General features: G+C 46.6%; 1 protein-coding gene across 1 annotated transcript in view; it reads right to left on the bottom strand.

The window, feature by feature from the left end:
- MTMR2 (myotubularin related protein 2) overlaps positions 1 to 3777 on the bottom strand; it is a 66003-nt gene extending 62226 nt beyond the window's left edge. The window contains exon 1 of the mRNA XM_074150965.1: positions 3610 to 3777. Coding sequence (XP_074007066.1) covers positions 3610 to 3692 — 83 coding nt within the window. The 5' untranslated portion in view covers positions 3693 to 3777. The remainder of the gene's footprint in view (positions 1 to 3609) is intronic.
- Positions 3778 to 13629: the final 9852 nt, after the last annotated feature.

The raw sequence follows: 13629 nt of genomic DNA, 5'->3' as shown, positions 1-13629 counted from the left end.
AAAGCAGTCCATGACACTGAGTAAAGCTTGCTCTTGTGGACAGAACTGTACTGTAGCTCATCAAACATTAGAATCAGTGTTTTACCTTAGTCCTTTTTCTGTCCCACAGGCTGTTTCCTGGCCTGTGACTGCAGACACACAAGCGCTCCTTGCAAGCTGCTAGTTAAATACCACTGCGGCTCTTTATGAGTAGTTGGCTCATGGTCATCTGCCTTCCACAAGAACAGGATGCAAGGGGAAAGTCCATCCTAAATACTGATCTTTGGAAACCACGGAGAGCTGCAGAACCCAGTGCTGTGCCACCCAAAACTAGCACTGGGAGAGATGGCTTAGACTCGAAAAGCAGAACAGCTGTTTCAGCACAACTATGAGGGCAGCTGAGTTAATTAGCTGTGACCTGCTCATTTGAAACTAACTCCGTATTTCCACATAGAGCCGGGGTTTTTTCACAGCATACAAACAGCCATACTGTGAGTCTCGTAAAGAGTTTTTCAAGTATTTTTCTAGTTGGGACACAAAGTATGTAACATTTGCATAGTTATTCCCATATCTTACTCAGGGACAACGGGTACTGCACATTACTAGAGTCTATCAAAATATCTAACAACTGTCACCGTCAAATGCCATTATTGCCATATCTCATGTGCATTACTAAAAGATGAATAAACATATATATGTTCTTTCATGTGAGCAACCTTACATATAAGTAAGCTCTATCAAGTATGTCTTCTTGAGGAGTTGGATCTTAAGTATCTCTAGAAATAAAAAATTCACTTAACTTCCAAGCTGGAGCTGAAAGAATCCAAATAGTATGAAATATATACAGCAATGCATTATCATCTTTCCAAGTCTTCTAAATTTTGCATAAAACAATTCAGTCAACTACAACTCAATAAGGCTTCACATTGCTAGGTAACTGTGAATCTGGGATGAGTGGCCTTCTACTCATTTTTTTGTCATTGTTCTTTTTAAATATAACAGATTGTGAAAACTGGTGACAGCACCCTTGCGATTCATTGTGCTCCTCACATCATCCCCAAAGCTAACCTTTTTCTTTTTAAACATGTGAAAATGTGTCACATCTCTATAGTCATATGTTAACAGTTCAAAGTTGGTCTAGCTATTAGGCCACAATCACAGAGACGAAAATAAGTATGTTTCAATGCATGCAAATAGCCATTGAATACTCATTACCTTCAGAAGGATTGTTCTGATGCATAAAATCAGTACAGCTTTAATAAAATAAAAAAAAAAATGTAAAAAAAACTCTGAAAATGGATCTACAGTCCAATTAATAGGAAGATTATTTGTTCATGCATAAGTATCACTAGATTTGCAGGAGAAGTTGGTAATAAACATTCTGAAGGTTACCAGGCACCTCTCATTACAAGAACCTTATTCTACTTTCTTATAATTTTTACCTAATCTTAATCATTTTAACTAAAAAGTTTCACAGCATATACCAAATCAACACGAGGGGGTTTTATTAATAACTGCAGATGAAAAACATTTACCTACGCCTGGCTAAAGAAAAATATATTTTGTTTGGAATAACTCAAAAAATTGGCTAGCTTTCTTCCACAAGTTCTAGGTGTGGGAGCAGAGATTTGAAATTCTGAAAGCTTTTGGAAAAGCTTTTTTATATCCCAAGAAATCTGCTCAAGCCTGGGCCTCTTCAGGGCTTGGAGGACATAGCCTTTCGCATGCTCAACAGAAACAGATTTATCATCTCAATTTTCCAACGGTTCCATCTGTGCAGGGCATGCTGCTGAGAGGCTGAACAGGAGTTTCCTTTTAGCCATCGGCTCTTCTGAGTTAAGCTCTCTTTTGTGTCCACAGGTCTATGTCTCTTACAGTGACTGACCTCCAGATGGGTCCAAGTTCCCCAAGTTGATGCAGAAGGAAAAAGAAGAGTATATTGGGTCAGTTAGATAAGTGGGAAAGAGGTCTGTAGGCACATGTAAGGGCACAGGTAAACTGCACAAGGAAACCAATACAGAGAGCAGAGAACAGAACAATTTGATGAAAATAAGGATGAGGAGTCATGACGGACTCAAGAAGGAAGAAGTCCAAGTGCAAACTGGGCACTGCCTGTCTGGGGAGCTCTGCGGGTCCTGCTGGGGAAAATCAAGCATGGGAGTAGAAAGTACAGAGATGCTGGCAGCAAAGAACCCAGAAGCACCCTGGGGTGTAAGAACAGAGGCATAGCCAGGAGATCCAGGGATGCATCCCCCTCTAGTCAGCACTCACTAGAGCACTTCTGGAATACTGCATCCAGGCTTTAGACCCCCAGTGCAGGAAAGACATTTATAAGCTGGAGGGAGTTCAGGGAAGCGCCACCAGGATGGTGGGGCTGAAGCACCAGCCTGCGAGGAGAGGCTGAAGGAGCCTGGATTAGAGACTGCTTCAGGGGACCAAAAAGCACCCTCAGTGCCTACACAGAAAGTATCCAGCAGATGGAGATGGGCTGCCCAGAGAGGTTGTGCAGTCTCCATCTTTGTAGGTTTTCAAGACCAGGCTGGGCAAAAGCCACGAGCAGCCTGATCTGACCTTGGAGCTGTCCCTGTGGTGAGCAGAAAGCTGGACTGAGGGATGCTGAGATCCCTTCAGCCTCAGTTACCCTGTGATCCTGCCACCTGGCCATGGCAAGGGCAGCCAGAATGGGACAGAATAATCTTCAGCCACCAGGTCATCCTGCTCCGAGGCCCTACCACGAAACCCAGGGCCTCCTGTGCCACCAGCCCTGTCCACCAGCGAACGTCCTCCCTTGCCACCCTACCGCACCCTCCTGCATCAAACGCACAACCCAAGCAAGATGCGCTTGCCAGTCACAAAATTCAAACTTCACCCACAAGCTTGCAGAGGGTGGGAAGAACAGGAAAGTCTCCTTTCAGCTTCTGTGCCTTAAAGACCTTGGAAAATTACCCACATGGCATCAGAAGTCATTCAGACCGCAAAGCCAAGCTCTCAGAAAAAGCTGTGAGGACAAAAACCACAAATGCTCAACCCACCCCAGGAAATCTGTTGGTAAAAAGCAGAGGGTAAGGCCTAGTTTGGGAGCCACAGAAGGCGGCTAACAACCCTGGTGCCCTACCCTGCCCTTCCAGCAGAAGCTCACCTGTACTATTGATGTCCTAAACCCAGTCACCGCACATATCACAGACAGGTAGCGCAGCTTTGGTTGTTCAGAGACCTTTTATCGAAAGGCTGCTGGGGGTGGCACCTCCTGCTCTGACTAAACGCCTGTAAAAGAAACCGGCTTGGCCGCAGCCGAGCAGTGCCCACGCCTGCACCGTCACCCCGAAGCCACCCCGAGCGCCGGGACACCCTGCAGGGACATGGGGACACCGGGGAGGGCAAGACCCGGCGGCGGGGAGACACCAGAGCCTGCTGCCCACCGAAGGAGAAAATGGCACCAGCTCCATCCTCTCGGTTTCCTTCTCCCTACCGGCCCCTCCTCGCCCTCTTCCTCTCCCCCCACGCCCCGCCATCGCTCGTGACTGACGAGGGGCCCCTCAAGCCGCCGAGCCCCGCGGCGGTGCGGCAGCGCCGGCCCCGGCCCCTCGCGGGCGGGCGGTGAGGGGGGAGCTATGGCGCGGCGGCCGTTACCTGGAGAGGGAGTCGCCGCTGGGCGGCCGCGTCGCCGCCGCCCGCCCGGCGCCCAGGCTCTCGCAGCTGGAGCTCTCCTCCATGCCGGGCGGCGGGGCGGCCCCCGGGGCGGCCGGCTGTCTGTCAGCCGAGCGGCGGGCGCCGGGCCGGGCGGGAAGCGGCCATGTTGGCCCGGCGTGCCGCGCGGAGAGGGCGGGCTGAGGCGGGGCGGCGGGAGGGGGCCGAGCTTGCCGGCTGCGGGGCTGAGGGAGAAGGAGCGGCAGCAGTATCTCACCGGGCTCCCTTCCCCTCAGCCGGCAGTCCCAGCAGTGAAGGAGAGGGGCGCGGTGCGGTTCTCCTTCCCTTCGTCGGGCTGAGGGGCGCGGGGTATGTCCGACCTCCTGAGGAAGGAGAAGGAGAAGGAGAAGGAGAAGGAGAAGGAGAAGGAGAAGGAGAAGGAGAAGATCGTGCCCGGCCGCACCTGGGCACATCCCCGCCTCCGGTCCCGCAGCATGAGCCTGGCTCCTCATCCCTCCAGCCCAGGGAGCGAAAAGAGGGTGAAGGACGGGGGGAGCCAGCGGGCGAGTGGAGGTGTTTGTTCATGCGGGTACAGAATGGTCCAGGATCTCCCTTTTTTGGCCTCTTGAAGACCAAGGGAAAGTGGCAGCTCCCGGGTTCCCTCCCCGGGGATCATTGCTAAGTGCAGGGAAATGGTCTGTCTCAAAGATACCCCTTTGAAGTCATAGAATGGTTAGAGTTGGAAGGGACCTTAAAGATCATCGAGTTCCAACCCCCCTGCCATGGGCAGGGACACCTCCACTAGAGCAGGTTGCTCAAAGCCCCATCCAGCCTGGCCTTGAACAGTTCCATGGATGGGGCATCCACAACTCCTCCAGGCAACCTGGTCAAGAGCCTTACCACCCTCACAGTAAAGAATTTCTTCCTAATATCTCATCTAAATCTCCCCTCTTTTAATTAAAACCATTACCCCTCATCCTGTCACTATACTCCCTGATAAAGAGTCCTTCCCCATCTTTCCTGTAGGTGCCCTTTAAATACTGAAGGCTGCTATGAGGTCTCCCTGGAGCCTTCTTTTCTCCAGGCTGAACAACCCCAACTCTCAGCCTGTCTTCGTAGGAGAGGTGCTCCAGCCCTCTGATCATGGCCCTCCTTCGGACTCAGCCCAAAAGGTCCATGTTCTTCTTGTGCTGAGGATTCCAAAGCTGGACACAGTACTCCAGGTGGGGTCTCACGAGAGCAGAGTAGAGGGGCGGAATCACTTCCCTCAACCTGCTGGCCACACTGCTTTTGATGCAGCCCAGGACATGGTTGGCTTTCTGGGCTGCCAGCACCCATTGCCAACTCATGTTGAGCTTCTCATCCACCAGCACCCCCAAGTCCTTCTCCTCAGGGTTGCTCTCAATCCATTCTCTGCCCAACCTGTATTTGTGCATGGGATTGCCCTGACCCACCTGCAGGACCTTGTACCTGGCCTTGTTGAATTTCATGAGGTTCACACAGGCCCACTTCTCAAGCCTGTCCATGGCCCTCTGGATGGCATCCCTTTGCTTCAGTGTCTTGACTGCTCCACACAGCTTGGTGTTCATCTGCAAACTTGCTGAGGGTGCGCTCAATCCCAACATCCATGTCACCAAAAAAGTTGTTAAATAATACCAGTCCTAGTACCAACCCCTGAGGAATGCCACTCATCACTGCTTGCCACTTGCACATCTTATTTGTGTTAGGCCAGTCTGCTAGAGGCTCTGCCGAGACCCCCTCTTGTGCTGGGTTGTGTGCCCTTAATAAACAACAGTTGTGCTCCTGAAATTTTTAATTGCCTGTATCTGCTCAAGAATCCCCATTGAGTTTATCCCTCAACTGGACAGGGCAGGAGCTGTGGAACATGGCAGGTCAAAATCACGCGAGTCCACAGGGTGCCGACACGGATCCTCTGTGTGCTCGCAGAGAGAGAAGTTACCTGACTGGCAGCTCATGTGCATACGGGATGATTTGTGCCCAGAAAGCTTTGCAGTCACAGCTTGCTATCAAATGTTCTGCAGGAACAGCAATGGTACGTTCAATTCCTTGGAGCAATTTGGTGAGCAAAAGAAAAGATCTTGGCATTGCGTACAAAGAGCAGGGAATTGCATCTTAAGCTTCCCAGACCCGACGCGAAGGTGTCTTCCAAATGTACAGCTGTGTTGGCAAAAATCCCACGAGGCAAAGAAACTGAAATGCCAGGGACATGTTAGTATCACAGATTATCATGGAATTATCAGAGTTGGAAGCGGCAGTAGGCAAGTGGCTTTCCAGTAAATCCTGCTTGTTGGTAAAGATGACTTGATGTCAGGAACATCAGTCCAAATGGACGTCCCCTGCTTGAAACTGCCTCATAAACCCTGTCTCTTCTAAACATCTGAATACTCTGTGGCCGTAAAATGGTTACTGAAACATCATCCCTCATCCCTCTCCAAGGAGTAAATTAGTTGATGTATCTCTTTCTGTTGTTTCCTGTATTGTTCCTGTCATCAGAGTGTAACTCCAGAGCAGCTGAAATCATACAGAAGCCCGTGAAGATGAGGAGGATGCTGAAGCCAGGTTGCAATGGTCCGGCATGAGACTACACGATGTGGCTGTTAAATTTCCTCTGTCGTTCTTTCCTTTAGTGTCTGTCGGCAGCTGTTGAGCAAGTTTGATGTGGGACGGTTTTGAAGCTGGTTTAAACTTGAAAGCACAGCTTTGTTGCAGCAGGTTTTTGTCTGTATTTTTTACTTAATCTTCTGAACAAAAAGTTTATAAATTGGCAAATGAGTTTGTCTAGTGGTGGCGGTGGGGTTTTCAGCCTAGTAAATTAAGTTTGTGGAGGCTTTTCTAAAATGAAAACTCTCTTTTCTGGTTAGAAGTGAGATTTTTGTTTTAAAAAATAAGCTGATTGCTAGTGTTTTATTGCAGTGTTTAAATCCAAACAAAATGCTTCGACATTATTTCAATGAAATGATCTATAGACCTGTGCTGATTTTGTTCCATCTGTAAAATTGTTTTCAATGTTGATTTTGTTGCTTTTTTTTTTTTTTTTCTCTAGTTAGGGGCAATAAACCTTTCAGAAGTATCATTTATTAATGGAAAATGAGATACTAATGAGATCTCTCCCCCTCACTTCTCTTTAGCTTTGTGTTCCCACCTGTGTCTGGGTGAGCAGACGATGTCCTCGTCCTCTGCAGAGACAAGCGGACAGGGGGTGCTGTAGCAGCAGTAGTTTTGCATCTTTGGTAAGCAGTCACACATTCCCTAGTAGGCTTTTTTCCCACTGGTGTACTCTTTCCCCAGCCTTTCCGAGATGGAGCTCCTGACGATAGTGACCTTTGGGAGAGGTCAGGACCATAGAACTAGCACTGAGCAGTGCATGTCTCCCATTCAAATCTTATGGAATAGCCTTGTAGCAAGTTTGTATTACCTCTATTCCCTCTGCTAAGCTTGGTTTGATAGAGGTGCAGTTGTTTAAAAAAAGTCAAGTAGGAATAAAAACAATATATAAAACCTCCCTTGCTATGTGAAAGTATTAGAGTGCCTTCCTTTCTTCCTAATTTGCTATTGATGTGGCATCTCTAAGTAGTTTATTGATGAAGTGCTCTATTTGCTTTTCATTGCCCTGTTTTGTTCTTGGCCTTATCCCCAGGGCCTGTGAAACCCTTTAGAAATTCCCACTGGTGCTTTGTAAATGAGAACAAAGCTAATCACCTCCTGCATCTCTCCTGCTGCTGAAAGAAACTGGCAGTCTGATCAGTGAGTCTTTCTGCTCAACAATACCACATTTTCAAAGTCAGTCAGAATTTTCTCTCTGTGAAGTGAGTTACCTCAGGGCTCTTACAAGTGATGAAGAACTAAATAAAGGTCTTAACATAACCAAAACCAATTAAGGACAATCCACAAGACTGTTTTATAACTGATGCAAAATAAGTGTAGTTCAGTCTGTTAACCTACTTTTGCTTACCACATCCCTTACTATTATCTTACAAGTATCATAATTTGGTTTTTTTGGGTTTTTTTGTGGTTTTTTTTTTTTTAATGAGGGAATGTTCTGCCATTTAGTGATTTGAACACAGGAAACAGTAAAAGAAAATTAACATCGTGGATAAGTAATAAAATTATCTGTGTTCATCTTTAATTCCATGTGGCTGACACAGCTAAGGTAAAATATCCAGAAAGAGAGAGTGACAAGAAACTTTCTTGAATCACAGGTGTGTGAAAGATTATTTCCAAGTAAAGGACAAGCAGATATCCTGCAATGCTTTCTGAAATTGTACATTTGTTGTAACTTTTGTTTAGAGCACATAAGAAGTGTGAAATACATAGCCTGGCTTTCTTAAGTGTTTAGAGGCTGTCAAAGCTGTGGTGAATACAGCACAAAGAGGACAATTTTATGTACCCTATAAAACATGATTAAGTGAGGGGAAGTAAAACTTCTGCCTCAGTCCTTCAGTGTGAAAAGGAGATAGTATTTGTGTCTATTGTATTTAAACTACATGTCTTTTGAGTAAGGGGCTTTCTAGCTCTGTGTGTATGAGTAGTCCCCACATCTGGTATATGATAGATGAATGTGCCAGATGTTACAAATCCAGATGTTCTCATCCCTGGAACTCTTTGGCTTTGCTGCTGCAAACACAGCCCTGTCATTTCTCACGCTGTGAGCACAGAGCTCCTCAAAGCTAGGGACAGTCACGCATCCCAGGTGTCCTGACACAACCTGCTCATAGGGGTCTCATGGGGATGTTTGGTTGTGGTCTGTGACTCCTTGACTGAATGTACCCGGACCATCGGGTGCCAGAGCAAAGGAGGAATCGTGCTTCTCCAGTGGTCAATGGGTGGACCACGAAGCAGGACCGTGTGCTCAAACAATTCTCTCTAAGAAAGCATGCTCCCCTGCTGCAGTCTTGGTCATAACCGGCCCTTACATGGTACAGCTCAACAGGCATTCCCCTCCCTCCCCCTCTACCCCATCATACAACCTAACACAGTTATTTGAAAGGCCTATAAATAACAAGGGAGTGAGACTCCTAATCCGTTCTGAATATGGTTGACTTGTTCCCTTCACTCCAGCCCCAACATTAAAATCATATACATCCTAAAACTCTCTCTCTTTGCTGGAGCTCTATGGACCTCCCATATTTCCCCCACTATATTCATACATTCCATGCCCTGTTAGCCAGTGCATTAAATAATTCATGGCAATGGCAGCTTCACACACTGTGCCTTCCTCTCTAGTAGTCCACATCAGTGAGTCCAACACATTTGCAGCATGACTCAGTCCCATAATTGTTCTGAAAACCACACAACCAGCGACACCCTTGTCTCTCCCTTTGATTCACTAAAATGGTTCTCAGATTTATTACGTTTTCTTGTCTCCTTGATGTACAGCTTAAGGGCAGTGGGCAGCCGATAAAAGATTCTCAGCGCCTTGGGAAGGGTGGAGTGTCACTGCCGAGATCCCACTGTGATATATGATCATCAAATCACACTGGAGGTGGCATGTGTTCCTTTTGTCAAGCTCCATCAGCTGATAAAGTATGAGGTCAGAAACAGCGAGAGCTTTGGCACATGCAGAGAGGTTGATGAAGAGCAACGTGCTGTGGCTGTGATTTGGAGCTAGAGCTGCTTGTGGTTGCAAAAACATCTGTTACAAGATGGTCATGGGCACATGCATGGATTTGGTCCTGCTAATGCATGATGCCTGAGCCGTCAAAGCTGGAAACTAGTCAAAACCAAGAGAGAGACTTACACTTAAATAGTAACTGTGTCTCCAAGATTACTGTACTTGAGGTTAACCTGATCAGAGTGGTCACCTTAGCTCACCCATGATGTGGTTCTTTACTGGCTGTAATGGCACCCTGACAGTGCTTTTGCCTTGCACCCCCCACATGTCTGGTAGAAACAGAAGCTAATGATCAATGGGCCTCTGACACTTTCTTTTTGTCACTTGATTGGGATTTTTTCATGCAGTCAAGCACATATTGATGCAAGGCGTTACAGATGTGGAGCTCTGGACTCAAGCTGGACATAATCCTGCATGCTAGAGCTTGCTACCTGTTTACAGAGCACTCCTGATGGGCAGAGCATTTATTCTGCTTGCTGCTCCGCCTGTATAGGGCTTTCTTGTCCTCACTCCATCCCTTGTGGAGCAGTGAGGCATTAAATATCAGACAGGCTAATGAGTGCATCAGGATCCATCCTAATGTGTGCTCAGTGTGTACAGACCACTGCCTGGAGTCAGGCATTTCACCCGCCTTTTAATTGCCTTACGCTTTAAATTTTTAATGGCCTCTGCAGATACTGATTTACTGCAATGTACCATAGCGTGCGTTTGCTTGTAGCTGAGCAGTGATACCAGTGCAGTCCAAGGCTGACTAGGTAAGAACGGTAGTGCTGTAGCAGACTGTGAAGTCTGAAGATGTGGGCACCCTGTTCTGGAGAGTGTGTGGCTGCCTCACCTTCTATGGGCTGCATTCCTCTGACTCTAGGGGCAGGACTCCCATCACATGTTGCAAAATGTATTGTAGTATTAGAAGATCAATTTTTAGTGTCACTTCAAATAAAGTAGTATAGTATCTTTCTTCCTGAAGGACTAAATACATCACAGCAGCTGACTGGCTGTTCACAGGTTTGGACTGCAACACTTCAGCAGCTCCTTGCCATCTGTGTAATGGTCTCCAATCTGGCAAACATGAAGTAAGAATTACTCACAGGAGTTAAATGTGAAAGTTCTGGTGCTTGTTAAAGCACTACTGCTGGAAATAAATGTATTTCCAGAACCTGTAGGACGATCAGGCAGGAAGGAAGGACACTGGGGCAAGAATTGGTTTTGATATTCAGCCATTAGGAGGGTGGTTTTCTGAAGTCTCAGCATTTGCATTTGGCAGACTCATTAAGATGAGGGTAGGTGTTCATACACAGGGTATCACGGAATCTTGGAATTGTCACAGTTGGAAGGGACCTCTAGAGATCATCCTCTTGGATCTCAAATCTTTATTTTACAGTCCTGATTTATACACTACTTTTCAAGCAAACAGTAATTTTAAATACAAGTAATTTTATGTCTACGTTGTCTGAAATAGTACCGTCTTTATATTGTATATGTGCACACAGACTTCTCAAAGTGAGATCTTAATCTACAGCTGGTGTGTTTAATAGCTACAATTAGGGAAACGGTTAAGAATACTTGATTTTATCTCAGTTATGCCTCTTTGCCTACTAAGGAAGAGTGCATTTGCGGTAGTGTTTTAATAAAACACAATAAAATTATGATGGTAAGATTTGGAGATGATATTAAAAGTGATGAGGACACACCTAAAATATAAAATACAGTAGGAATTAATTCCTTTTGGTTTCCCTTTTATTTACCTCAATGGCTCAAATTTCCATGTGGAGGCTCATACAGTTGCCTGACTTTCCTTTAGAAGCAGTAGGCGTTCAGCTCTAGTGATGGAAGGGCTGAGGAGTTGCAGGCTCAATAGCGAGTGCAATAAAAATGAAGTATTTGAGAGGTATTTGATTATCTGCTCTGTGTGAGTAACCTGTCTGCAGTGGGCGAGCTGTGGAAAACATTCAGGAAGCTACTGAAGACACATTAAGCCCTTGGATACAATGAGGGGGAAGCTTAATACCATTTCTAATGGTACTATAATTTGAAGGTGGCAGATCACAGCGTTGTCAATAATGTCAAATAAGAGGCGCAAGGAGCAAATTGAAGTGCTTAAGCCTTGATTAATCACATTACTTAATTGTTAGCTTACCATCTGGGGTGGGGTGACTGCTTCAGTCTGCTGCCTTCAAGACACCCACATTGCCTTTTTGAATTTACCACTGGGTGAACTATCTTTGAGATGGAGCTTGCCCTAGTGATGACTCTCAAAAGGTGGTTTGGTATGGGACTGTGCCAGCTTGGGCCCCCTGCACCCTGTGTAGCCTCTGGCACAACGACAGCAAGCTGTGACTTCTCGAAGAGCCCAGTGCTCTCCTGCTGCACCTCCAGATGTGCAAAGCATACTCGTCCTTTCCTGCCATGAAAATACCTGCCTGGTGGGTCTCCTTTTCATAGAATCATAGAGTAGTTTGGGTTGGAAGGGACCTTTAAAGGTCATCTTGTCCAAACCCCCTGCAATGAGCAGGGACATCTTCAACTAGATCAGATTGCTTGACCCCATCTAAATTGACCCTGAATATTTCCAGGGAGGGGGTGTCTACCACCTCTCTGGGCAACCTGTGCCAGTGATTCAACACCCTCATTGTAAAAAATTTCTTCCTTATATCTAGTTTAAATCTACCTTTGCAGCAGATGTGCTGTTCTAAAATAGCCTCCAAAATAAAAATGACATCTTAGTGACATATTGTGACCAGAGGAGAACCATGTTCAATATAGTGTGGATGTGGCCAGGCTGCTCCAGAGGGAACTGGTCCTAGTGTGAGCAGAAACTAATTTACTACACTTGACCTCATGGCCAGCATCTCTCCCTGACTGCTTTTTATTTAGCAATGTGGACCTCCCCAGGGAGTTGTTTCTCCTTGTCCCCAAGGCCATTACACACCCAGTATGGGGACGGTGGTCAGTGTTTCTAGGAGCACCAGACAGCTGGAAAGAGGAGTGTGTGCTTCTCCCAAAAAGGTGGTAATGAGTGTCTGGTCAGGTAAGTGCACAACTGCAGGAGCCTGCAGTGTCCTACAAGTGGTTTCACACTCTAAAATTTTGGCATTATCTGAAAGGACCAGTTACCATTACCATTTGTGTAGACATGGACACCACTTCGTTCCTCTTGAAGCTAGATCATGGAAGAAGCAGCCAGCTCGTGCCTATCTTGCCACATGCTTTGTAGCCAAATCTATGTTGCATTCAACAAATGAACGCATGGAAGAAATATTTAGGCTGCAATGCCTTGTGTACCAAAACTTAGGAAATGCTTGGTTTAAATTTCCACGTGCAACATGAACAGATCCTGTTCAGACTTCCCGTCTCTGTGCTGGATGCAATGAAGGTTCAGGACAAAAAGCACAATGGGGCTGTGTAATTAAAAATCAGCTTAATGCCTCCACGTAAGTGTGACTGAATTCAGGTTTCAAAGCAACTCCAAATATGCCATTTCTGGCCATATTCCAGGATTTGGATGTCAACTGCTTTTACCCCACATAGCAAGACTCTGATGCAGTGCTGATATATAAACTTCTGCAATTTGTGAAGGCCAAAAGTAAGCATTAATTAACTTATGTGAGTGTAATAAGTCACCTTATCATCTGCAGTCAGTGATGCCTGAGCCTTCAGTACTGTAACTCAGAGCCTGTGATGGTCCTGACACCCTCGTTCCTCTGTCGATGTCTGTGTGGTTTGGGTGTGGGGTGTTTGAAAAGGATCACTGTCTCATGTGTTTGGCAGAAAAGATAAGGAGGAGGAGGAGTACAATCCAGTATCCTCTTCCCAGCCCTTGAAAGACAAGGGCCTCGTGTCTCTGCAATTTGTCTGAGACACTGAGAGGGACATACGCTACTGTTGGGGAGTTTATGAAGGCAGATGATAACCCTCATTTCTCAGCTGGGGAATTCCTGTCCTTGACAAGGAAGAGGAAGGATGGGAAGCAAGTTTTAGTGTTGTATCTGGTGGCACTACTGTAGAGAGAGAAGAAAGAAGCTTAAGGCAATCTTTCTGTGTTTTTTTTTCTGCTCGGGGATGGCATCCCTCCATCCATCATGGGGGCCCCACAGTGATGTGATGGGATGGTGACACGAAGCACAGTCTTCCACCGTCTCCCAGCTGCAGCTGCTCTGGCAGCTTAGCAGTGTCTCCAGGCAATATCTGCTGCTGCTCTGCCAACAGGTTCAGCCCATCCTCAGCATGCTGATAGATGAGATCGGGTGGTTCATGAGCGGAGACAGGTTGGAGGCTGATGCTTTGGCTGGGACACGTTTGCTTTGGCCAACTCTCCTACAAAAGCAACGGCAGAGAGCAGAGGTGCTTGTGGGGTTGGCAGTGCCTGAAGCCAGCAGGAATTCACAATGAGC

Source organism: Numenius arquata, chromosome 1, assembly GCF_964106895.1.
Source record: "Numenius arquata chromosome 1, bNumArq3.hap1.1, whole genome shotgun sequence".
In the NCBI taxonomy this organism is placed as follows: domain Eukaryota; kingdom Metazoa; phylum Chordata; class Aves; order Charadriiformes; family Scolopacidae; genus Numenius; species Numenius arquata.
The sequence above is the reverse complement of the archived record's forward strand: the minus strand, read 5'-3'. Positions and strand labels throughout refer to the sequence as shown.